The sequence below is a fragment of the Martes martes genome (assembly GCF_963455335.1).
Source record: "Martes martes genome assembly, chromosome: 14".
Classification (NCBI taxonomy): domain Eukaryota; kingdom Metazoa; phylum Chordata; class Mammalia; order Carnivora; family Mustelidae; genus Martes; species Martes martes.
Window position 1 is genome coordinate 5,667,497 of NC_137902.1, and position 26,605 is coordinate 5,694,101.

The 26,605-nt window shown below is 49.3% G+C and overlaps 1 protein-coding gene across 1 annotated transcript in view; it reads left to right on the forward strand.

Annotated features, from left to right (window-relative positions):
* The window catches only part of LOC308355464 ((E2-independent) E3 ubiquitin-conjugating enzyme FATS), a gene marked incomplete at its 5' end in the record, with an annotated part of 203,689 nt that overhangs the window by 129,005 nt on the left and 48,079 nt on the right, over positions 1 to 26,605 (forward strand). The window contains 2 exons of the mRNA XM_080823688.1: positions 5,984 to 6,075; positions 13,372 to 14,491. Of these exons, the coding sequence (XP_080679814.1) occupies positions 5,984 to 6,075; positions 13,372 to 14,491 (1,212 nt within the window). The remainder of the gene's footprint in view (positions 1 to 5,983; positions 6,076 to 13,371; positions 14,492 to 26,605) is intronic.

The following is a 26,605-nucleotide window of genomic DNA, read 5'->3' on the forward strand; positions in this document are numbered from 1 at the left end:
CCAGGAGCCCGTGCACACAAGCTCAGGTTTTTATGTGTATGTTTCCCAGGCCCTGTTTGGGGGTCGAGGTGGGGAGGGCAAGGGTCACATCCTTTCATGAGATTTTTCAAAGGAACCACTAGGTCCCAAACTGGTGATATCAAGGGGATTTGGGGGAACCAGACAAGAGACGGGGCTGGTGGGGTCACCAGCTTGACTGTGACCTTGCCGAGACCAGGCTGTACTGGGGAGATTAAACAGATGGATTGAGCAGAGGCTATTTCATGAGAGAGAAAAGGCCGTGGCTTTCTACTGGACATTGGAGGTCAGAGAAAGGAGGGGTGTGGAAGGGGACACTTCAGTTTCTATTGTGGGTGATAGGACGATGGGGACCACTGGCCAAGACACAGGATGCGGGGTTGGAAGGGAGAGGAGAGGTGGAAGAGGTTGGTGGTGGCAGTGACTTTGGGCGAGTCGGCTGCTTCCCTTTCAAACTAGCCGAGTTTGAGGCAGGTTTGAGAGCTGATTGCTGATGGATGAGATCCGCATCCTTCCTTGGCATTGGTTTATAGATCAAGCAAAGGCCACGATGTGTCTGAGGTTTGGCACCAGAGCCCAGAGGGATAATAGGGGGGTCAAGAAGAGAACCCACAAAGGAAAGCCAGGAGGGAGGAAGATGGGAGACCCATCATTCTAGAAGTCAAAGATGGAAAGATCTTCGGAGACACTGGATAGCTCACAGGGTCAGGTCCCACAAGCACTATTTCCATTTAAATTTGATAAGTGATTGAGAAACATCTATTTTAAAATATCTTCAGAGGGTATTGTTCGAGCATGGTGAGGGCTCTGAGCCAACTGTGGCTCCCATAAGTCTAGAAATGAGGAAAGGCACTTAGAGTCCCGGACGTGGGCAACTGGCTGCGCCATCTTTGTTCCTGATGCCGTGACAGAGGAAGGCAGACTTGGTGCCCACTTAGCTGACTGACGACCAGGCGCCCCTCGGGTGCACGCGACTCTGATGGGGTGACCTGCAGGGCACTGTGCGATGGTGCTTGTGGGCCGTGTCTGCAGTGACGACTCGAGCATCGTTGGGGGCTGTGTGGGGACTGGAGGGGATTCCTCGCTCCGACCCTGTGCCTCACCCAGTGGGCCATAGGTCATTCTCCAATCTGCCATGTTTTCCTGCTCATAGACTTTTCCTTAAGCCATTCCCACTTCATGCTCTTTGCCTCAGCGGGGTCTGTGTCACCTTCCTTCCACCCCACTTCCACCTCTGTCCAAATTCACCCCATCCTACAGGGCCATTTCAAGTGTCCCTTGTCCCAAACCCTGCCAGGATCCCTTGGCGGGCGGGGCTCTCTCTGCAGCTGGCTGAGGCCTTGGTAGTGGAGCCGTGGGCGGAGAGCTGCTTCCCAGGTCCCCCGGCCCCAGTACCCTGGGTGCTTCATCAATTCCTGCTCTGGGTTCCATGGCTGACGCACATCTTCCTCCAGAGAGGAAATCTGGATTCCTCATGAATGACCTGATGCTTTCGGTCTCTGGGAAGGGGCTGGGTGGCTTCAGATGAGTGTTTCAAGCTGATGGAGACAGAATTACATATAGTCCCTCAACCATCTCAGCAGAGAAAACCTCTCCAGACATGCCCACGTGCTGACATGCTCCCTGGGGCCAGAGGACCAGAGCTCTGGGCACCAAACACAACTGATCTGTAAACCGGCAATGAATTATTGGCTAATTGGGCTGATTTTTAAGTTTATTTGAAAATAAAAGCATGCTGGCATCCTTGGTGGCTTCACGTTAATTGAAGCCATTGGTCAAAAGTCCACTTAGATCCTCTGGATACGGTTTTCTAAAAGCCATGGGCTGGTTTTGCATCAAAAGCATGTGGTTTCCTCCCAGAGCCTCAATGTCATCATTTGTAGAAGAGCTTGTTGGCCTAAGACCGGCAGTGTTCTTGGACCTGAGCTGCATCGAGTGTTCTGTAGGGCTTGCTAAATGTTGATGGCCAAGACCCACCTGAGTTACTATTCAGTAGATCTGTAGGTCAGCGGGTGGGGCCTGAGAAGTTTATTTCTAACAAGCTCACCCATGATTCAGAGACGGGTGGTTTAGTAGCCCCACTTGGAAAGCCCTCACTCTTGAACAGCACTGTGAGATAGGACCCCATTGGGTTTCCAAGAAGCAGAGCCTGAGGCAGGGATTGAGGGACATGTGGGAGAGGACACTGTCCGGGAAAGGATTGTGAGAGAATTGAGGAGCCTGATGGGGTCTCAGGTACAGTCTGGCTCTTGGGTTATACTTGGAGCATAAATAATAGAGCTTCCCTGGCTTTTGTACCCATTTCGTGCCCTTCTGTGGGCTGCTGGGGGCTGTGATGACATACGCCTGCCTGGAGTATATTCAGCAGGTGCTCAGGGCCTGCCCACCCTCTGCCAGTTTCCTTTCAACCGGGACAATTTCTTGATACAGAGTGGACTTCATTTGCCCCTGTGAGAGGTCAGGGCCAGACCAGCTCCCACTGTGGAGAGAAGGAGGAGACTGTTCTGGACCCCTCCCGTCCTTGCGCCAGGAGGAGGACCAAGGCCAGGCGCAATCCATTCTGGTTAATGCGTTTTCTGTATTGGAGACATGAACCGTTTTCCCGTGAAACTGTTGTATCCCAGCTACTGGAAAAGCCAAAACTATTACTCTTGTTCTTGCTAACCTGGTCCTAGTGTCCCTCCCACCCCCAGCTTTACCTTCCTCAGAGATGCCAGTGCAGGTCACCTGATGGTGGGGGCCTTTACCGGTGCTGACCAGTTATGTGGTCGGGTGGGAAGGCACTGGGTGGGGGGCTGTGTCGTCACCACATGCTGGGCACTCTGCTCTGGTCTTGATATTCATTGTCTCATTATTTCTTATCACCGCCCTAGCAGACAGGTCTTGGTTCCTCTGATACATGAGAAAACAAGACCCTGGCCATTTAAGTAACTTACTCCAAATTACTCAAATGAACCAAGTGGTTAGTGATAGAGACAGATTTGAATCAGGGTCTTTCTTTTCCAGATTCTATGCTTCTAACCACGCCGATATCTCACTTCCTCATGTCCTTTGAGGTCATTATGTCAGGTACCCTCCTGTATGGTTTTAGTTCTACCTCATTTTCACTCAAAACTAGGTTCATGGCTCTGAGTTACACATTTACTGGTTTTGGAAATTCTCACACATACTGAAAATTTTCTTTTAATGTTGCAATCATGTGGCTCATAAGTTTTTGTTTCCTTTCTTTCAATAAACAGCCCATTGTAAGTGCTTACCCTTGTTTGCTACATAGACTTTATAGTTGTTGTTTTAAAGGCCCTACATTTCATCCAGCGCCTCTACCTCGGTCTCCCCAGGTGGTCTGTGATGGGCATAACAGTGGTGCCCCCAAATCTGTCCATGTCCCCTGAATCGGTAGACATATCACCTTTCATGGCAAAAGGGACTTTGCGGATCAAAGAACCTTGAGATGGGACAACTCTCCTGGGTGATCCGTGGGCCCAGTCGAATCACAAGGGTCTTGGGGGGAGGGAAGATGGAGGGTCAGAGAGAGGAGAAGAGATGGTGGAAGCCGAGTTTGACATGGGGCCGGAAGCCTAGGAAAGCCAGCTGTCCCTTGAAGCTGGAAAAGGCAAGGAAACAGATCTTCCCTAGAGCCTCCCAAAGAGTGCAAGCAACTGAGACCTTCCCTGAGCCCCATGAGATGTGCCCTGGGCATCTGACCTCCAGATCAGATAAGAGATCACGTCTGTGTTGTTGAAGCCTTCAAGGTGGTGACCACTGAGGCAGCAGCCACAGGCCACCAATGCACAGCCTCTGCTTTTCTGACCCCGGGGCCGTTCCCCCTCGCCACGAGGGTGAGGCCACTTCCCTGGAGCTGTTGTTGATCCCGTGTCATTGTGTGCTGGGTATCATGCTGAGGGCTAGTTAGTTAGGCCTGTTCATCTTTTCCAGTCCCTCTATAAAAGTGGCTTCCTTGTCATCTCCACATCCCAGCAAGGAGCCAAGGGATGCTGAGTGACTTACCCAAAGCCACACCTGTAGCTAGAGATGCTTGGACTGAGTGTGGTCTGCCGCTAGTGACCATCTGGGCCCGGGGTGGGAGGTGTTGTCCCCTTGATGATGCACACAAACAGTCACAAGCAGTGTGGTTTGTCAGGTGTTAACCCCAGATCGCTCCCCGGGCCACGGACTTTACCCACACGTGCATGCCTCAGTGCCTTAGAGACAAGGCTGGGCCAGAGAAATTCTCTGCATTTTGTGGCCGAAGAAACTCTGAGAGGATGAGCCACCCACGGACTGCATGTGAACTTGGGGCTGGGCTGGGCTGCAGCCCGGGCGTCGCTGGCCGCAGCCGCTGCTGACTTCGGAGTTCTTAGCACGAAGCCACCTGACTAGAGCCAGGAGATTTCCATCTTCATCAGCTTTATTGTCAGCTCATCATGACATATCGACTCTGCACAAAATCCACGAGATCTTTCAGGTCTCGTATTGGCGCTTCATGGAAAGTAATCTGTGTCCATCATCTCGAATGCCGCTCGCTGTCATTCAATAACGGGCAGAGGGAGAGGCACAGGCACACGTGTGGGGTGAAGCTGATGGAGGCTCTGTCGTCACCCAAGGACGAGGGGAGACAGGAGAAGCCTTTGGATGGGTCAATAGGGACCCTTGAAATTCCCACAAGCCATGTCCTGACTCCTTGCAAATCTGCCAAACATAAAAATACTGTAGCCTATCAGTTGTTCCAGAAAATGCTTTGAATTATTATAAAATGCTTTAAATTGAGTTATTTGAATATAGGTAAATTTTTAATGAATACTTCTCATGAGTTGATGAAGACAGGACTCTAACTTAGGGAGGTACTTCTTAAAGCTCCTTTTTCTTATCACCAGCACCAGCTGCTGGGGAACCATTCTTTGTAGGTTCTGGAAAATTCACTGTCCCCAAAATATCCACCTTATGAGGACAGCATTGTCACCAGGGCTCCAGAGAGCGGGCCACACAGACTTTCTGCTCTCTACCTTCCTGTGTTTGTACACATTCCCGCATTAGCAACAGGTGTCCAGGCGGATCATAAGGCTGCTGGGTTGTGGGTTCTAGCCAGTGCTCCATGAGGAGTGCAAGGTGGGTTTGTTGGATCAAGGAGTCCACATCACCCATCGTTACGAACTCGTGGGTAGTGGGGTGGGAACTGGAATCCAGGTTCATAATTCTTGACCACCAGCTGTGTGCCCTTGGACCTGATGATATCCTGGGCCATCAGGGAGGCAGGTGTCTCTGTGGAGGGCTGTCCACATGGTCTCACTTATCCCTGTAGTATTATTACAAAATTATCCCCAGCTGTTCCAAAGCAGCTTCAGTATTCATATCCGGGCCACTCATGGCTCCTTCAAGCACTGTTGGATTAAGAGATTGGATGAAAGTGGGGCGCCTGGGTGGCTCAGTGGGTTAAAGCCTCTGCCTTCGGCTCAGGTCATGATCCCGGGGTCCTGGGATCGAGCCCCGCATCGGGCTCTCTGCTCAGCGGGGAGCCTGCTTGCCTTCCTCTCTCTCTGCCTGCCTCTCTGCCTACTTGTGATCTCTGTCTGTCAAATAAATAAATAAAATCTTAAAAAAAAAAAGATTGGATGAAAGTTTGTCTTATGTTTCAGCCTTTCTTAATTCTAGTGGTGTCGGGAACCTCTTAGATGTGATTTTCTCTCTTGCTGGGATGAGGGAGAATGTGAGCAGTCCAAACTTGTTCAACTCTTACTGAATCTAGGAACATAAACAACTGTGTGGAAGAAGGAATCTTGCATCTTAGTTGTAAAATAATAATAATAAAATCAGAGAGCCCAAATCAGGGAGTGGAATGAATGAGGGAAATGTACAAGGATCCCCCCCCATACCTGAGTAGGTAACCTGAAACTTTGTAGGAGACTTATAGATTCCATTGTATCCTTTCATATACTAAAAAGTAGCAATATTGTCTCCTTTTGTCTAGGATTACGGGACAAGCAGTACGGTACAAACAATCAGATTGCCTTTCAAAATCTTCAGTCTGATGCTACAGAGAAGAAATCTGACTTCACCGAGGTAACTTTTTTCTAACTTTTTTCTAACTTCTCGAGTAGTCAGCAAAATGCGGCCAACTATAAAGCAAAATCATTGGCCTGTTTATGATGTGTTTGCATTTTATTTTGTTTAGTCAAAACTGAATTAAGGCAGCAGAAAATCTAACCATCGATGACTAAGACTTGTTACATTAAAATATGCACTGTAAATTTAATTATTCTTTTAGAATCTTCATCAACAATTTGTAAATTTGCAGTATCGTACGAGAATATGGTGATTGAATCTCAATTTTAAACCAAAATTAATCTGCTGGAGAGAGACAGAATGATGCCATGCAGCACTTCGAAGGTGGAGAAGAGATAATTGGAAATCTAACAAGCTAGTATGCATTGTCATAGCTGCAAAAAGCATCACTTGTCTGAAATAGGGAGAAAATTAGAGGTCATATTTATAAAATGAAGAGTTTCTGATTCCAGAGAACAAAGCACTCTGTGTGCAGGGGTTAATATTGCCAATGTGTCCCACACCAGGTTCTGGCTAATTGACCGACTCCTTGCATCCCTCCCACAATGCCGGGAAGGAGGTGTTATCATTATACCCATTTTGCAGGTGAGAAAAGTAAAGCAGTAGCTGCAGTAGTTGACTTGCCCTGAAGCTCCCAGCTCATTAGCTGTCAGGCTCCAGAGCTTCTGTTGTCGATCTTCTTCTTCTTTTAAGATTTTATTTATTTATTTGAGAGAGCGGTGAGAGAGGGAGGGTCAGCGGGAGAAACGGGGGAATCTATCCCTCCACTCCAGGATCATGACCCGAGCCAAAGGCAGACCCTTAACCGATGGAGCCACCCAGTTGTGCCAGAGCTTCTGTTCGTATCTTGCTCTAAAGGGCTGGCATAGAGGAAGGCTCATTCCAGTTAACAGATCGTAAAATGTGGACTTCCTGCCTGCAGGAATCATCCAGGGGACAAATGGATAATCTGCTGCCATCTTTTATGATTCTGAGAGATTGTGGGATTAGAAGAGTTGATGCCTCATGACAGATTAAAGTGGCAAGGATATCTGTAAACAATTTTCCCCCCAAAATGCTTGTCTTAGGTATTACCCTTTGATTTAGCTCTGCATTTAGTGAAGCCCAGAGACCCCAGGCCTGCTATTCTGGGTGTGAGATCTAGTCATCAATACTTAAAATATTTCCATCAAGCCCTTTCTTTGTGGAAGCACTGAGCTCACTGTCTGAAGATGTAAAGATGCCCGGCTATGACTCATCTGTTTCCAGGGAGCAGGAGCCGGACTCTCAGGTCCCAGGGAGGGAAATGAGCAGGAGGAACAGTGGGCCCCTGAGAACCACCCCTGGAGGGAGGTACCCAGTTAAGAAAGGAAGGATAATGATGAAGTTGATTGCTACTCTTTTTTTTTTTAAGCTTTTACTTACTTATTTGAGAGAGAGAGAGAGCGCGCAAGAGAGAGTGAGCAGGGGGAGAGGGAGAAGCAGACTCCCCGCTGAGCAGGGAGCCCAACACGGGGCTTGATCCCAAGACCCTGGGATCACGATCCCAGCCAAAGGCAGATGCTTAACCGACGGAGCCACCCAGGTGCCCCGAGTGCTGCTCTTTTTAAGAAAGACGCCAGCAAGGTCTTTCCCACCTGTTTTTCACACTGAGCTGGCAAGTTCCAGCATTTTCCTGTTGGTGTTAAAATTAATGAGTTTGGTTATTAGTGATCTAGATCTTTGGGAACATGCGGCTGGGTCTCTCGAACACACACACACACAGTCATTTTCTGTGACTGAATTAAATAACTCCCAGAAACCACACCTTCTAAACATCTGCTTTGGGATGATCTGGACCATCTACTTTGATCGTATCAGTACTATGACTTTCAAATTTCCCTCCTAACTTTGAGCTTTTAAAGCTCGTCCCTGTGTGTTTGTTGTAAGGATGCTGTAAGATGATGAAGCACTCGGAACGGATGCCCTTCGTTGGTAACTGCCATAAATCTCCGCCTCTCCGTGCAAGCCCGTGCACGATTGATCACTTTTCCTTTCAAAACTCTTCGAAGCTGTAGAAATGATATGCAGGCTCTTCTTCAAACAACTGATTATTTAAAAGGGATGAAATAGGGAACAGGGTTTTCATCTTTGCAAAAACAATGTTTAAATTTTCCTGATAACAAAAGTAATGGCAGCTCCATGTAGACACTTAGGAAAATATAGAAATATACAAGTAAGAAAATATTTATATATATTTCGTTCCCTTCTTTTTCCCATGCAATTTTTTTACATAAAACCATAATATTTATCAACTTTTATAGCTCTCTTTTATTACATAACATTCCATCACAAGCAATTTCCCATGGCATTTAAATTCTCTGTAATCTTTATTTTTAATTTCTACGGAATACGATGCAGTTGTGCCTACCATGATTTCCTTACCCGAACCCCTTTTAAAAGACATTTGGCTTCTTTCCAGCTTTTCCCTGTTGTACATTACACTGCACTGAGTCCTTTGGTTTCTTGCATGGAAAGAGACAAAAGTTTCAGAACAGAGATGGAGAAAAGCTCTAATTCTTCCATCGGTCTCAAAACGGTCTTCCCCTAGTGCTACGTACCGGAGTGAACTCCTACATTTGAAAGCACTCTTAACATGCATGATGAAATGCCACTAGGTTGACAGATTGCTCAGTGGTGATGATGCTGGATGGACTAAAAAGGAGTAAGCATGCTTGCAGCTCGTGCGGTGGGACTGGAGAGAGGATCTGGGCAGACATGGGGCCAAGGAATCCATCTGGCAAACATAGTTGAGGGCTGCAGAGTGACCACGGAAAAGGGAAGAATTGTCAAGTGGAGAAAAATATAGATTTCAAAGCCACAGGTTGGATTAGATGCTTATCCTTTCGAGAAATAAATTGCTACAGAAATGGATGCGTCCTCATCCCAGTGGCTCAGGATCTGATTTCTCCGACCATCCGCCGCTTATCTCTTTCTTCCTTCAATTTATGAAATGGTGCCTTTATAGTAAAATACCTTAAGGCATAAATATAAAGTTAAAAACAGTCAATAAAATGCATAAAACTAGGAAAGCGGTTACCAGCCCCACACAATCATGTCTGAAACATTTAAAAGAAATCAATATCTTAAAGCAGCATTTATGAGAAAGAAAATGTACACAGGCGAGTACTGTACGAGGATGGTCAGGAAATGGGTGATTTATTGCCACGGCGAGACACAAAATCCCACTCTTCATTTGACCTTCCTCTGACCTTGAATGTTCTACTTTAAATGCAAGATTATTTTCTTTTTAAATCAAATCTTCCATCAGCTAATCTTATTTTAGATAAAAGATACCCCCCCCCCGCCGCCCCAGCTGTGTTCAGTTAACCCAGTAGAAAGAACAGACGGAGAGGCATCCTGAAATAGCTTCATTGGGAAAGATATTTGATGTGAAGGATGTGATCCCTTTTTTTTAAAGTTGCCCTGCTTTATAAGTAGTGGGCCAAGTCAGGGACATCAAATAGATCCTCTGTCTCATCTCTTTCTTGGCGTCCCAGCCCCAGAAGAAGAGCGGGACACAAAGTGCTGTATTGTAGTGTGTCGTGGACCGTCTCCCCCGCTCCGAATGCATGTGTGGATGTCCTGCCTCCCAGCACCTCAGAGTGTGACTGTGTTCCGAGCCAGAATCTTTAAAGAGGTCATTCAGGTTACACGAGGACATTGGGGTGGGCCCTATCCAGTATGACCGATGCCCTTACAAGAAGGGGACATCAGGACATGGTCACACATGAGGGAGGAAAATGTGAAGCCATGGAGAGAAGACTCAGAGGAAGCCAGTCCTGTCGGCTCCTTGATCTCCGACATCCGGCCTCTAGAACTGGGACGAAATAAAATGTCTGTTTTTAAGTCACGCAGACGGTGGCACTTTGTTCCGGCAGCCCAGAGTTTTAAGAGGTTGGAATTTATCTCTAATGATTTAATGGATTTTGATGAGAAAATAGGATCTGATAAATAGAACTTCCCCTACAAGAGTAGGATTAGTGTTTTGACGAGCAAAGCATACAGTGTTTCCTTTTTAATTTCTCTCAGTCTGTCGGTTGGGGCTTTTTCCAAAACCGAGTGTAAACATCTCAGGAAGAAAACCGCAGTAAAATTTAACCAATAATCCCAGTCCTGACAATTTGGTTGCCTGCTTGGCGTTCTCTCCCATTTAACTCCATGGGGCCAAGAAGTTTCCTCCACTTCTGTAGTAGGAGCTCAGCAGGTCTGTCTGATGAGTTCATGGAGAAATGGGTTGATCGTGACACTGTGCTAGGATGACAGAATTTACATCTCGAAAGCTTCCGTTCACAATGACAAGATTTCAACGTATTGGGTATGTGACAGGTCATCTCCATTTGTGTAATTCAAATAAACACAAATGTGTTCATTGTAAATACTCCCTCACTCACCCAGAGGTTTGCGGCCACCAGACATCCTCCGATCTCTGCTAAATCACAGAAAAAGTCATACCCTGCCGTGACGTATCATGTCCACATTTTGAGAGGTACCTTCATGTCCTTCCTTGTTTCTGGTTTCCAAAACTTCCTGGTTAAGGTAGGGAGGCAAACTGGCTTTCCTTCGGGACTGGGCTTCTGCCAGCATCTCCTCCCTCCAGAGCAGCGTCTCCCTGACGTACGGCGACGCCCCGGCTTCAGACTTGAGTCCAGAGTCACGTCCTTGTTGCTCTTCCTTCATCCGTTTGCATTTGATGGACTCAGAGTCCGTCACACCAGCCAGGCCCAAGGGAATGCGATGGTGGGTGATTCCCTATCCTATCCTTCTGGGCCTCTAGGCTAGGCCTCCTACACTGGCAGCGGCAACCTCCAGTGTAGCCCCAGGGCGTCCCTCCAGCGTGTGCTCAGGGAGGGACTCCAGGAGGTCTGAGTCCTGGCCTGGCATTCCTTCTTCCCTATCTGTGCAGAAACTCACCTGGGAGCTGGTTAAAAACAGAGCTGCTTGGCCTTATCCCCAGAGATCCTGATTCACCCTAGGTCGGGGAGGGGGGGGGAAGGAAGGGTCCAGAAATCTGCATTTTTAACCCTCCCCCCCCCCCGCACCAGTTGTTTTTTTATGCAAGTGGCCACTGGCCCAAACTTGGGGAAACATTGCTATACGGTATAAAATAAGACCAACACAGCACACTTTCCAAGAGGAATATTTGCTTTTCCTTTCAAAGACCTGTGTCAAAGGAATTCCTACCAGGTACAATTATGCACCTGGTAGGATACGCGAGCAAATTATTATCAGAACTAAATTTAACGAGGGAGGGACTGCGTACCAAGTCAAACTGCCTGGGGTAGATGCCAGGCGCATTTCACTGTTCTCCTTTGTAAACCACAGCCGTGGAGAGTGCCTCCTGGAAAGGAGAGGGAGGTGCCTCAGAAGCCCCAGGGGCTGCTTCACCTGCCTGCTATAATCACCCTGGAGGAGAAGACGGGGATGCCTGGCCCCACCCCAGGGCTTCTGATGCCCTGGGTCGGGGCTGAGGTTCTACAGGCTCCCACATTGTTAGTGTAATGGGACATGCTGAAGGGGAGATCCCCCATCTTGAAAGAGGGTTCAAGCAGAGCCTGGCACTCGCTAGCCACCTGGAAAAGGGTAGCCCGTGATAGTCAGATTTTTTTATAAGACAAAGGGACATTTAAGACGACTCTGTTTCTTCTTCACCGGTCTCTGGCTGTCTTTTGAATTTACAACTTCCCATGTACCTTAAAAATCTCACCGAGTGTCAGGTGATAGGGATTTCGATGAAAAACAGGAGAAAAAAAAAAAAAGGAAAAACTGAGAATCTGACCACCTTCCCGTGGCTAAGAGTCAGAATGCAGTGCGCCTTGGCTGCTAAGGTCCCATGGGCCGGCCCCCCATCACATGTCCAGGTGGAGGAAAGCATGACCTTAGTGGCATAAGTGAGTGCTAATCCTTCTCGGAAGAAAAGAAAAATTTGTGCTTTCTCATCACATCTAAGGAAAAGAGAACGATTGTCTCTTCTCAAACACAAGCCCTTCCCCTCCTTCGAAAGACCCGCAGCTGGAGGTTTTCAGAGTGGGCTCGCTGGATCGCCTGCACCGGAATCCCCGGATCCTGGTTAAAACGCAGAGTTTGGGGCCCCAGCCACAGGCCTACGGGATCAGACGCCCTGGAGGCCGGGGAACCTGTAGCTAACATTCCAGGTGGTTCTCAGGCCCATTACGGAGTGAGAATTCCCGCGTCCCTGCTGAGCCCCAGTTAAGCCTCCAGGCTTCTCGTGAAGGCTCTGCTCCCGGTCGGGCTCCCGGTGGCGCTCCCCGTGGGGGTTGAGTGGTTCCCGGGTTATTTCCGGTCCTGTGCTGTTCCAGGCAAGCGTTCGTTTTAAGCACGTAGAATACTGAGCATCAAAATGGGGGCCTGCGACCCTGCGAGCATTCACGGTTCAGCCGCCCGCGTGGCTTCCTGCAGCGTCTTACACATACACGTACAAAAACAAAACCAGGAGGAAACGGCTCATCCTCCCGGTGCTGACCTGGTCAGAGGCTTTATTAGAAGTCTCAGCACATTGTTTTGGACACACTAGCAGTTTACTGTTAGGACACAGATCTGCTGATAAGGGAGCATGGAACACCTCGATCCCTCTACTGGACAGAAGCCGTGGCTGTGCCCCTGAGCGTTGAAAGGCAGACAAACCCCATCTGTCCCGTCTAACGCCCCCTCCCCTGCTTCCTGATACTGATTCTCCTGGTCGCTGTGTTAGTCTAGTCCAGCTTGGGTGTTGCCTGTGTTCCACTACCTGGGATTCAACCCCCACCGTGGCAGGCATGGGGAGCCACTGAACCCCACTTGTGAATCTGCAAAGGTAGAGAATTGTGTTAGGGGGTTGGGGATGCAGGCAGAGAGGCCTTCCCCGACCCCACCACCCGTGCTAACTCATCTCCCACATAAACCCTTGTCCCAAGTCCCAGCCGTGCTCCAGAATTCCGTCTTCCCTCCCCCTTGAGGCCGTGGACCTGTTTTCAGGTGCTCCCAGGCCTGGTGAAGGTGATTATTGAAATCTGATGGCCCCCATCGACACAAACATCGTTAAATAAACCGAGAATTGACACCCAGCGGAGAAAACCAATCCCTGGGTCAGAAGAATGATTCCAGGTGGATCTGGGTTTCCCGCCCTTCCGAGCACGTGGAGGTGGAGTCAGGTGCGGGGTAGAAGGCCTCGGCCGAGAACAGGGCACCGGGAAGTCCTCTTGGCCCTTGAAAGGGAGTTGACTGCCTGCCTTGCGATAGGCTGTTTGCGTAACTGCCATCTTTTCCCATTTGCAGGGGACTCTGGCATCGCAAAACACGGAAATGATTTCGTCGCTATTCATTTCACAGCTGATTGATGAGAGTAAATCGAAGGTGGACGGGGCCGCGCTGCCCGCGCCCTGCACCCCGGCTCTGCACGCGCATCCGGCCCGGCCGTCGCGGGGGAGCCGCCCCGGGGTCTGCATCAGCCGGGCGTTCGGCCTCCTCCCCGGCGGGCTGGGCACGCCGACGCCGGCCGAGGGGCCAGGACCCCACACGGAGCCGCCGCGCAGCGCGAAGCCGGGCAGCGGCCCCCAGAGGGGCTTTGCGTCCATCACCATCACGGCCAGGCGCGTGGGCGCCCCGGCCAGCCCCGCGGCGTGGGAGGTCGTGCGGGACCCGCGGTGCCCCGAGTGCCGGGCCCAGGGCGCTCCGCTCAGGGACGCCTCTGCGCCGGCTGGGGGTGCCGATCCGCGTCGGCGCCAGGGGCCGTTCGCCTGCGCGGATTTCTCCAGAAACGGCTCTGTGATGAGGCTGAGCGTGCCGGGGACGGACCCCCGGCGGTGCGAGGGTCCCCAGGACTGGATCACCGATGTGGACAGCCGAGAGGGCAGCTTTCCTGCGGGCGCCGCGCGGTCGGGAAAGGGGCCGCTGGTGTTCAGCTCCTGCGTCCGCGTCAGGGTGACCCAGCCGTGCCCGAATTCCATTTACTATCTAGACCGGTCCCTCTCCGTCCCCGTGGAGCAGCCCCCGCTCGCGGGCCCTAAAATGCACAGGTCGGTCCTGTCGCTCCACCTCCGGTGCAGTTCGCACGGACCGACAGCAGATGGCGCAGACGGCCCGGCTAATGCGGGGCCCCGGAGCGGCGCCGGGGAGCCCGTGCTCCGGGAGGGAAACCAGAGCCCTCTCGGCCCCCGCTGGAACCCAGGTCTGCAAGGAAGCTTCTTGCAGGAAATCCCGTCCTTGGAGCAGGTGCATCTGGGGCCCCGCACCTGTCCTTGGAGGGGCTCGCGTCTGTTGGAAAAGCAAGGATTCTCAAGTGCGGCAGCTCACCAGGTCACTGGAAGAAAAGGGAGAGGAGACTACAGGACCACGACCGGTGGTGGTGGCGGCAGCCAACTGTCCATCCACATTCCTGGCTGGAGTTACACAGCAGGTGAGTGACACAGTCTCGGGAGGTGGGGCCGCCAAATGCAGACCTCCAGCCCGCAGGTGGTCTCTGCGAGTCCCCCCGCCAAGGTGGATGGTGAGTTTCTTCTGCAGGACTTACTCCAAGAGGTGGTTCTCAGAAGCATCCTCTCTCTGCTCTGCTCTGAGTTGGCCATTGGCAGCTCAGTGTTGACGTCTGCCTTAGGTTTTCACAGATGCTGTTATAGATTCTAAGGGACCTTCCCTCAAAGTTTTGTTTCCAACAATAGCTCCAGACCCTGTAATGTCATGAGCAGGAAACTGTGGCCCCCACAGGAAGTTATTTTAGGCCCGTGTGGCTCCAAACAAAGCAGGGAGAAGAGGAGGAAGTGCTGTCCATGCCCAGAGGTTTCGTTCTCTTGTCTGAACATCTGGGCATCTGGAAGGGTCCACAGTCCTGCTCTCCTTCACCTTTCCCTCCAACAGCTGGCATTTACGGATTGCTCTTAGAAATACTGTGTACAGTGGAGTTGATGTGTATGGGGGGAGATGGTTAGTAACTATGGGACGTTTTCAAAAAGAGGCAAGTTGGCAGGGAGAGCCAAAAAGCAAAACAGCAGTTTTCTGGGATGTCTGGGCTAGAATTTGTTGCTGTTTTTGTCATTGCCAGGACAAGGCCGACTTCCCAGGGTGAGCAGCCCTGGGCACCCTTTACCTCAGGAGACCGGGAAGAGGGAAACAGGGCTGAACCTGACCCCAGATTCCTTTCTCTGTATAAACTTCCAGTTTTCAGTTTTACTCTCTAGAAGAGACTGTGATTTATGAATTAGTGACTTTCCATTTGGGGGAAATATTTAAAGGTAATAGCAGTAAAACTGGAAATGCAGCATACGTACAGTAATTTCATAGTGTAATTTTTGTCCATTAAGGCTTTATTAATTAATAAAAATGACTGTAAAACATTTTAAGCTATAATGTGTGTAGAAATGGTCAACGATGTAATTAATTTTAACAAGTGTGTATATATTGAATGCGCAGAGATTTTTAAGGCAATTTGACATGGCTTTCAGGTTGATTAGACCACTGAAATGCCTCTGAGTCCTACAAGACTTATTGCAAAAAAGGAAGACGTAAGCCCTTATCAGTGTTGCAAAGATGGGCCTCAGTCTAGTAGAGAGTCCGCCACTCTCTCTTCCTCATCGATGAAGATTCTGGAAATGTACAACCTACATTGTTGTGTACCTACCACCCCTACCCCCACCGAAGCGTATCCTTGTCTTCATGTTGGGTTCCATGGTGTGAAATAATCATTTGGATTTATGGCACTTCGACCAAAGGCTCTTTAAAAATCACTAGAGTCGAGTCCCAAACATTGATTTCAGAGGAGAGGTACATGAGCAGAGAAAACCCCCCACCCCACCCCAACTTATTTTGGCTTTGGTGCAGAGAATATACTCGATTTTGATTTTGTGGAACGACTGACCATGTAACTGGTGTTCTTAGGCAGAGTACTGAATTCATTCTACTTCCCATGGGCCGACTTCCCTCAGAGTAACTCCAGATCCCAAGGATCCCATGAGGAGGATTCGAGTGGTTCTGAATCATGTGGCGTCATTCTACCACTTGAGGAAAGATCTTCACCGAGGCCAGGCCACCTCTTTGAGAGGTGCTGGTGCATGATTTTCTCGGGCAGTGAACGTGGACAAGCCAACCCGAATTCTCAGAGCCTGTTTCCTCATCTGGGCAGCTAGAGAACGGGTGCATTTGGTGTTCTCTCTGTTTGCCTGAGGTGAATCTGTGAGGGAGAGTGTCCATGTGACTGTGCGTCCTCAGTCGTCAAGCTCACGACCACGGAAAGCTGGAACTCACCATTTTGGGCACACGCCTCAGATGTGTTCGTGCACACACTCACTCACACAGCCCTCCCGGGACTTTCAGACCTTCTCACTCAGAAACTCATGGGCAGTGAGATGTATTTCTTCCCAGTGACACAAATGCCCTTTGTGTCCACACTACTGGATTCTTGCCTGAGATTTCTAAGCACGACTCCTGGGGTCTGACCACCACGGACTGTCCCGGGCTAACCTACCCAGCACTCCGAGGGTGAGCTTGCTGACTTCCCGTCCCGACACAGCGCTCTAGCCTTATTGCAAGTACTTTCTGGAAGGGGCCGTGCTCATTAAAACTCCGAGGCGCTGTTTGTGTTTCCTGTCTGGCACTGGGATCTTGTGGGAGACTTTCTTGACAGCCTCCTGTGTTACACATGCTATTAGCCGTCTTCATATTTCATTGTTTCGGAATCTGATTCTTTTTATCTGAAGGATCCCCAAATCCTGCATGAGCAGCAGCCTCTCTAGCCGCCTTGCTGACATTCCGCCACAAGGGAGGTGCAGTCTGGAAGATTCTACAAACAGAGGCAAGGCAGTTTCCGTTCTAGTTGTTAGGTCACCAGACAGGATGTCCTATATACGTTGTATTCTAGAATGGGCATGCACACAAGTTACTAAGATGAGGGAAGACGGGAGACTTGCAAACAGTTGGTGCAGGTTGGGTAGACCGTGTCTACCTTGGTCACGTCTACCGTGTCGCGTTCTAACTGACACACAGGAACCTGTTCTCTTTCTAGAGGCTGAGCAGTTGCTTCCTCCTTTTTCCTTCTCCTCATCCCCATATGTTTATTCTTTGTGTCTCCACTCTGGGTACACCTCCTGCCGGCACCCGCAAGACAGGCATTGTTCAGCTCCCTGGCCTGCTCCGAGGAAGTGTCGCATCGTCTTCGGCACCCATCCTGCCAATGACCCCAGCAGAGATGGCGCAGGTCCTAGATGCCAGGCCCTGGCTGACATCGGTCGTGTCCATTACTTGGAATCCTCCCTTCTGTAAGGACAGTATCATTATCCCTACTTTGCAGCTAAGACAAATGAGGCTTGAAGATGAAATGATTTCCCCGAGCCCACACGGCTGTTCAGTGCCAGAGCCGAGAACGGTCCCGTGCACTTGGCTCCGGCTGTACCCTCTGAGTGACGGCTCTAAGCAGAGCAGTTTGATTGGTGGGGACTCTCTCAGGGGTGGGCCCCGTCTCCACGGTCACCACGATGGGACTGTTTGAAGACCACTCGTGGACGTATGGAGTAATAGTAGTCTCTGGTGGCCAGAATCTATCAGGAGAGTGACGTACACAGTGAATTTCTAATTAAATGTGATAAGCCACGTCATTTGGTATACAGTTGGAATTTATTGCTCGGAAATCCTTCCCAGCCTGAAATCCCATTCTTCGTGCTGTTCTGTGGGGTGTGCAGTATTGGTCCGAGTCGTTGTCTCTCTGCCGGTTGTTGCGTACTTGAAACAGCATTGACTTTGATACATTACTTATTGCTGGTTTCATCTGGCATCTGTGGCCTAGATCTGAAGCTTTCCCCTGTTTCCAAGACATCCATGGAAGTTTGTTAGATGTTTTTGGAGAAGAGACTTCCAAATGCACTTTTTTGATTTGCCCCAAACATTGGTGTTCTGTGATGGAATCTCTGTCTCCCTGTGCCCCGGCCAGCGGTTGGGCTGCTGGTGGCCTTGGTCTGAGAAGTCCCCAGTGGAGCTTAGCATCACTGGGGATCAAAGATGTGCGTGGCTGGAGAGGACTCCCTGGAGAGGAGTGATGGGACCCCCTGCAGGTTCACGAAGTGACCACTGTGTCTGCCCGTGTTCTGATGCACTAATCTAACACAGGTTTAGTGAGCAGCTTTATGTCCTGAAAAAAGGGCTTCCGTCGCTCAAGGGAAAATGACAGACTCTATGCAGACACATCAGGCCTACCAGAAAAATCTGCATTAGGCTCTGCTCCTTCAGTCCCATGAGAACTTCTTACTAGAGGAGCCACAAGACATTTGAGGAGCCCTTATTTTACAAATAGGATTTTTCTTTAATGATCTAAAACTGAGGTCTGTGAGCTTTTTTTGGTAAAGAGCCTGATGGTTTCCATAGCAACTGCTCAACTCAAGCAGCCCCAGACAATGCATAAGTCAGTGAGTGTGGACATGTTCTAATAAAACTTTATTCCCAAGAACAGGCAGTGGCCCGATGTGGCCGACTGGCTGAAATTGGCAGGTTCGGAATCATTCATCCTCCAAAACAAACTTTACCCTATTTGCCAGTCGTGCGTGTGGGACCCTCTGGAAACCCGACTCTGAGGTGGAGGTTAACGGGCATTAACTGGGGAGCAGTCTTGGCCTCCGAATATGGGAAGAGAAAAAAATGCAGGACTAAGCAGAGGGAGAAGTCACTCTGTGATGCAGGCGGGGGTCAGCAAGAGGTTTCTGAGGGAGGGGCTTTTAGAGCGATTCTTGAAGCACAAGTAGGGCAGCCTTCACGTGCCAAAGCTTTGAATCGGGGCACTTCGGAGTGGTTGAGAAGGTCCTTGCATCCGCCACGTGGTAAGTGGGGCCATGAGGCTGGGAGGTGAACTTGGATCACAGTCACGGTCAGGGTTAGGGGCTGAGAGACCAGAATAAGGATTTAAAACTTTATCCCAAGTGTAGCGCGAGGCTACGATGAAATAGATGTAAGAAGATGGTCTTGCTTCTCAGAGGGTGAGAGATGAAGCAGGTGAGGCCATTGCTGTGGAGAACGTGAGGGCTGGACTGGAAGCTGGGGAGGGAGGAGAAGTCCGAGGGTGGAATTTGCAAGCCTCGGGGAACTGGTGAGCTCGAGAGGAGGGAGGCAGAGTGGGGGCAAGGTGGACTCTAGATTTCTGACTTAAGCATCTAGAGAAGGTGCTGTTGTTTTGTGTGGAGACTGTTTCTTAAAGCAGATTTAGGTTCACAGCAAGTTTGAGAGAAAGGTACAGAGATTTCCCATATATATATCTCACATTGCACACACACACACAACCTCCCGACGCTCAACATCCCCACCTGAGCGGTACATTTGTCACAACCAGTGAACCTACGTTGATATGTTATCATCACACGAAGTCTGTAGTTTACGTGAGGGTTCACTCTCGGTGCTGTGCATGCTGTGGGTTGGAACAAATGTATAATGACACGTAGCCACCGCTGTCGTATCAGAGAACAGTTTCACTGCTCTAAAAACCCTCTGTGCTCTGCCTGTTGATCTCTCCCTCCCACTAACTCCTGGCAACCACTGATCATTTTACGGTCACCATAGTTTTGCCATGTCTGGAATGTTCTGTAGTTGGAATCATACACTATGTGGTCTTTTCACATGGGCTCCTTTCACTTAGCAATTTGCATTTAAGATTCCTCTCTGTTTTTTCTAGACTGGATAGCTCATTTGTGCTTAGCACTGAATAACAATACTCCATTGTCTGGACAGACCTGCTTTCTCGGCTCACCTCCCGAAGGACATCTTGGTGGCTTCTAAGTTGGGAAATTATGAATAAAGCTGCTATAAACATCTGGGCAGAGGTTTTTGTGTGGATGTAAGTTTTCAGCTCCTTTGGGGAAGCACCAAGGAGTGTGATGGCTAGATCACGTGGCCAGAGTATGTTTAGTTTTTGTTGGTTTGTTTGTTTACTTCTACAGAAAGCTTTCCCAGAGTATGTTTAGTTTTGTAAGAAGCTGCCGCGCTGTCTTCCAGGGTATGACCGTGCCATTTTGCTTTCCCACCAGCAAGCAAGGAGAGCTTTTATTGTCCCAGCGCTCACTAGCGTTTGGCGTGGTCCACCTTCTGGATCTGGGCCGTTCTCACGGGCGCGAAGCGATAGCTCACTCTTGTTTACTTTGCAGTTCCCGGATGACATAGGCCGCGGAGCGTCCTCCCGCAGGCTTATTTGCCCTCTGTGTCTCTCCTCCGGTGGGGCGCCTGTTAAGGTCTTGGCCCGTTTTTTAATGGAGTTGTTTGTTTTCTTGCCAAGCTTTAAGAGTTGTTTGTGTATTTTGGATAACGGGGGAGAAGGGTTTTATCCAGATGGGGAGGATGTGAGGACAAGCAGAGAAGACGCGAGTACCACTAGGGGGTTAGGGTACGTTTGAAGTGCCAGTGGGACCTTCCAGCACAGTCAGCAAGCTGGAGGTTGGGCCCGTGAGTCCAGAGCTCGGGAGAATGTTCTAGGCTACAGGTGTGGTTGGGAGGCTTCTTCCTAGAGTCAGTGTTTTATGCTGCAGGAGAGTTTGGGAAAGTCCAGAGAAAGAGAGGGACAGGCACTGAAAAAGGTCGGGATGCAAATATTTGAGGTCTGGCAGGAGCAGCAACATTTCCGCTCCGTGGTGGTGCTCAGACCACCCCCGATTTTCCGTACTGGGGTCTTCGCGCCCCCTGAGCTGGGCCGCGTGCTTCTCGGCTTTCATCCCTTTACTGCTCCCTCAAGGCCATGAGAGGGAAATATTGTTTACTTCCAGGTTCCAGGTAAACAGGTACAACAGGTAAATAGATTTGCCCCCAGCTGCCGCTAGTTGTGGGGGAGGGGCAGGCTTCATGCTCATCCATCTGGCTGTGTCCCCCAGGCCTCCTGATGCCATATCCCAGACCACCGTTGTCACCTTTGAACTCCGATTCACTTGCTTCCGTTCTTGGTCTTGGCCATCTCACCTCCGGGACCCCAGGCTCACAAGTCTGGGTCCTCTTTGAACTCCTTCCCTGTCTCTTGCTGCCCTATTCAGTCACCGGCAAAGCCCACAGTCTCCCTCAGCTGTCCGCTGTCTTCTGTGTCCACACCCCCTACCCCGACCCAGGCCTGTGTTGCCTTCATGAACTTCTGTGCCCAGATAGATTTATTTTCCTGACCATTAAATTAGTATGTTATAGGCAACTGGGAATAATAAAATGCAGAATAAAAAGTTTAATAATCATTGTTGATACTTTGGTGTATTTGTTCCATTGTTTTTTATGCATTTATGTTTTTTCTTTTAAATAGTTGAGGTCCTGCTATGTATGTGATTTCCCTCTGGGTCTCTGCCACTTAGCGGTATGTCATAAATATTTCCTGATATTAATAGAACATATTATTGACTGAGATGGTGTGTTTTCAGGACATGCCATAGTTTATTTAACTATTTCTTCATGCTTGGCCTTTAAAGTTCTTACTCCTTTTTCACTTTTTGGAATAATATTAATGCGGACACTTGGTGTGTAAGGCTTTGCTAGATTATTTCCTTTTGGAAAAAATCCTTTAACTGGCATTTCCAGATTAGAGCGTATCAACCTTTTTAAGGCTCTTGGGGCACAATGCCAAGTTCAGCTCCAGGAGAAGCCTAGGTAGAAGCTTCTTTTCTCAGCGAAGGCCCTTTCCGTATGTGCTTGGCCAAGACTAGGTACTGGTCTGCTAAGTTTTGCTAATTGCAATCCAGCCTTGCGGTTTTAGCTGACGACTCTGCGATGGCTGGTGGGTGTTCATTTCTGCTTCTCACCTTGACCTTGGCTGTGGCTGCCCCGATGACCCTGCCCCTCTCGTCGTCCTCCTCTAGGCCTCAGCAGCTGGACATTTGGGGCCTGATCTTGCTCTATTGCAGGGGGCTGTCTGCACACTGTCGGGTGATTAGCAGCCCCCTGGCCTCTGTCCCCTTGGTGCCAATACCGCCCCCCCCCCCGCGTTGTGACCAAACCAGTATCTCCAGACATTGGTTGGTGGGGGCACATCAGAACCCCCTGTGGCTGAGAGCCATTGGCCCACACTGTGCCCAGACCCCCTTTCAGCCCGTGGTGATCGTGGACCAGCCCGCTCAGCTGTGCTCTCTTTGCTCACAGACTGAGACGCAGCCTCAGTGCCTGGTCCAGCTGTCTCTCTCAAGTACTCAGCTCCTGGGACTTTCACAGCCTATTGATATGATGGATTTGCTATATTGCGGGGACCATTTCCTTCCTCTAGATTGCATGGCCCTTGAGGTCAGGATCCAGGCCTGAGTCTTGGCACTGACCTCTCCAGGGCCAGCAGAGAGGCACAGAGCCCTCGCACAGGATGTGTGTGCTGGGTGGAGGGCAGACACTTTGGTGACCCAACAAAGCCTTGCTGATGTCAGGGTCACTTAAAAGCCAGCTGCCTTGTCTTTCCTCAAACCACCTCTCCCCGTGGCCGTATCTAAAACCTCTCTGGCCAGGAAAGGGTGGGGAGCCATGTAAGATTCACTGTCCAGAGGCAGGTTGTAAAAAAGCGAAGTGAGAACTATTATATTCCCACTTGGTTTTAAAATTTAGCGGGAAAAAGTTTCCAACTATCGTTTCCCTCCAAGAACTCAATAAGAGTAAGTATGATCATGGAACAACTCCTTTATTATCCTTTAGATAGCCAAATTTAATATTAAAAGAGAAAACATATGGACAGAGTTGCAAAAACATTTTGAAGGGGGTGTGTGTGTGTGTCTGTACGTTTTCATCTATCTCTTGGTAAATCTCGATGGGATTGTGGTGTTTTCCCCATAATCTTGACTGTGATGTTCAGATCATCTCCTAGAGTATATGATCTCTAAAAATTGTTCAGGTCAGCTACCCCAATTGAATTTATGGGAAAAAAAGTCCCCCCCCACTCCGCTTTTTTTCCCAAGTATTTCCCTTAGTTGGATGAATGGCTTGTGTCCTCTTGTTTTTTAGGAAGTGGTCATGGGCCACTGGCTTAGGTTTGCCTAAGGGACGAGATGCAGAGGCCTGGGTTCAAGGGCTGCGGCAGGCTGATGGGATATATGGTCTGATCTTTTAAATTAGGTGACGGCAAAGCCAGCCTCTCTACCTGCCTGAGAAATAGTGATCATCAGGGGGACCCAGTGGAAGAAAGACCACAGGTGTGGGCACGAGACCCTCTGTGTTTCAGTTGAGGCTGTGCTAGCTGCCGCCCCTCTGTCACGAGGAGCGCTGCGCGTGGTGGGTGTGCAGCGGGAACTATCTTTAGACCTTAGTGCCCCCCGAGCTGTCTGTGGGAAATTCATGTGGACGTGATCTTGGAAAAAGGAGTGGTCATAATAGCGAATTCTGTAAGGAGAAGTGGTCCAGAAATGGACGACCCTGAAAAAAAAGGAGAGAAAAATACGAGAAATGGGTGGTGTGCTTAACTCCTTCGGCGTCATGAGTTTTGCTGTTTTCCCCAAGATCTTAAAGCAGCAGCTCAGGTCTTTCCAAAAAATGTAAATGTATTTTCCGTGTTACCACCTAACTTTGGGAGAAGGCGAGATGAATGCAGATGGGAGGACCAGCCTGGAAAGTCCTCTTAAGCCATGTTGCCCCAGTAGCTTGTGCTAAATGCAGAAGCTGTTCCCACATTGTTACACGGGGCCTTTTATATCCTGGATTAGGTCAGAGCCCCGTGAGGGCATCACTGTGGACGAAGCACCACGGTCCACACGGGGGGGGCATTCTGCTGAGCTCGTGTGGCTTCGGGGCTACGTCACAGCGTGGAGAATGTGTTCCCGGCCAGGGGAGGGCATCACACACCCCAGAGATACTTTTTCCAGAGGCCCGTCCCGGACTCTCTGCTGAAATCCAGTGTCTCCTGGGCTAAGAGCCCTTCTCTGAAGCTGTAGGGGAGGGAAGATAATTATCCCCCCACCCTCCTATGTGCTCTCTGGATCCCCTATGAGAAAAAAAAAAAGGCAGATTACCAAGAGAAAAGCAAGTCTGTTTATTGACACGCGTACATGGGAAAATGTGTGCATGGGAAGTCTGACTCTGCACAGGGGCTTAAGAGCCCAGCTTAGATGTAGACCTTCAACAAGAGCGACGGGTCTGTGAAGAAATGCCAGAACGAAAGAAAGCCAGCAGTTTGGGGCTCCCGGGGTCAGCAAAGCTGGGAGGAAACCACTGGCAGATAAAGGCTGATGTTTGTTATGTCCGTTCCGCTGATGCTGTCTCCTGGCTGATGGGTTTAAAGTTGTCTCTGGTGATTAACTTCTGTCCTTCCTGGTGGAGAAGGGAGGAGGGACACCTTTGTAAATTTATGTCCTGCTTTTAGGCAAATAGGGAGGGCAGAGAGCTTTTCATTCTGTCTTTTCTTAGTTGCTTTCAGCTCAAAATACTCCTCACGCAAAGTGACATATTTTGGGGTGGCAGATGCTTCTACCCTTCAGGGACAGTTCTGTCTGGAGGACAGCATGTCCCTTCTACTGTGCATCTTGATTCTCGGCTCTTAGGGCTAACGATCAAACTCTTCAAGTTTGAGGTTCCCCGAGGGGTCCTGAAGGGCAGATGCACAGGACAGGTGCTCTCTTTGCAAGAACAGAGCCTTTGTCATGCCAGGTAGGGTGAAAACCGTTTTCCCCAAATGCCTGCCCTTGTCCACTCCCATTCTTGTGATAAGTGCCCCGTAGGAACTCAGAGTAAAACTCAGAGTCTGGGTGAGGACTATGTAAACTGGCCTGTTAAGTGGCGGTTTTCTATAGGCTCAGAAGTTAGAGCAAAAGCTATAAAAATCCAGGTTTTCTTAATTAGCTGAAACGTTGGGGATACAAGGCCTGCATCATTTGGATGTTCTGTCTTCACGGTGCTCTGGTGTGCTGTGTCAGGAGCCTGCATGAAGGGTGTGGATCGGTCATATTGGACGATGCTATTTATGTGGGCCCCGTGAGGAGTAACACCTGCACGCTCCCGGCTGCCAGAGCTCGGCGTCTTCTGAGTGACTCTTACCTTTCAGGGCATTTGGGCCACGTTTTCCCTTCCGCAGGACCAGAACATCCAAATTCAAGACCCATCTCTTGTCAATATGCAGAGTCTTAGGGCAACCATTTGGTGTCCTGGCTTTGTCTTATCTTGTCCGTGTACCAATGCCTAAGTTGGCTAAAATGAAGGGGGAAATTGTAGAGTTTTGCTGAAACCCTGCTCCCTCTTTGGGCAGGAGGCTAAATGGAAGGCCCGGGCGTGCGTTGCAAGGCTGGTGCGTAGTCAGCGGATGAGCAGCTCTGGCGTCTTAAGAAGATAGAGGCTTATCCACGTTTTGCGTCAATGTGGACTGTATTGCGGTGATTTTGACTGGAAGGCCTGTGTAGATGGTGAAACCGACCTTGGGTTCCAGCGGCATCGTGTCCTGCGCCCCGATACATGCACACGTAAGACAGAGTAACCTGCTTCAGTTCAGAAGTGATCGCGAAGGAGCTGTGAGGAGAGACATCGCATCCCAGCCAGCAGCGTTGAGGAGACGTGGTCCTTAAAACGCACTGACTAGCCCGGGGTCGTACACTTGGGAGATGTCGCTTACCTAGACATCGGCGGGAATTCGTGCCGATGTCATCGGTGTGGCAGAGCCCGCCCTCACTGTCTCCATCACAAGCCCTCCTTGGCTGTTGGCACCACTGGGAACTGGGTGGTTTCTCCCCACATGTCCCAGTGTCCATGTGAATGCTTAGATAAGGCTGTAAATCTAACGTTTCTCCTTCAGTTCTTCTGCTGTTGTAATGTTTTCTTTCTCTCGTTTAAAAAAAAAAAAAAAAAGATGTGCACCGAAAAAGTTAAAATGTAGACAAGTGAAAAGAGGAAAATGAGCAGCCATAACTACCCATAGGCAACGTCACTGTGAATGTTTCTGTAGATCTTTCTGAATAGATTACTTGGGTGCAACAAACTTTTTTTTTTTTTCTTTATTCTGTTTTTCTAGTCTTTTCTTAACTGAAAGGGGACCATGTAAATCATCATTCTTGGAGGATGCTCATTCTCAGCAGTGGACTGTGAAGTTCGTATTCGTGTTCTACAATATTTCTGTTAACCACATAATGGGTACCCAGGCTTTCGTTGGGTGGATTTACCTGGGTTTGTTGCTGTTATTGTTGTTTGGTTTTAAACCTTCTTGTTGAATAGATTGTTTCCATTTTTACATTTTTGTAACAACGTGTCAATAAGTGTCCTTGTATAGACATCTTTGTGGGCACGTCATATCCTTTCCTTAACCTCCATTCCTGAGACTTTCTGGGTCAAAGGATAGGCAGAATTTCAAGGTCCTCTGCAACAGGTGTATGAAGTGACCCTAACAACACTTAAAACGCCAGCTTCCCAGAATGTGCATGAACATTCAGTGCTGGCATTACAAAAATTTCCATGCCATTTTGATAAGTGAAAAATGATATTTAGGATAATGCCTGTTTTTTGATGTTGAACTTTTCCCATGTGACATATCTATATTTCTGCTTTTGTTAATTGCCTATATATTGTCTTTGCCCACTTCAGTCTTTTCTCTTTTGACTTTTTATTTTTGTTAAAATATCCTTTTGTATTTTTG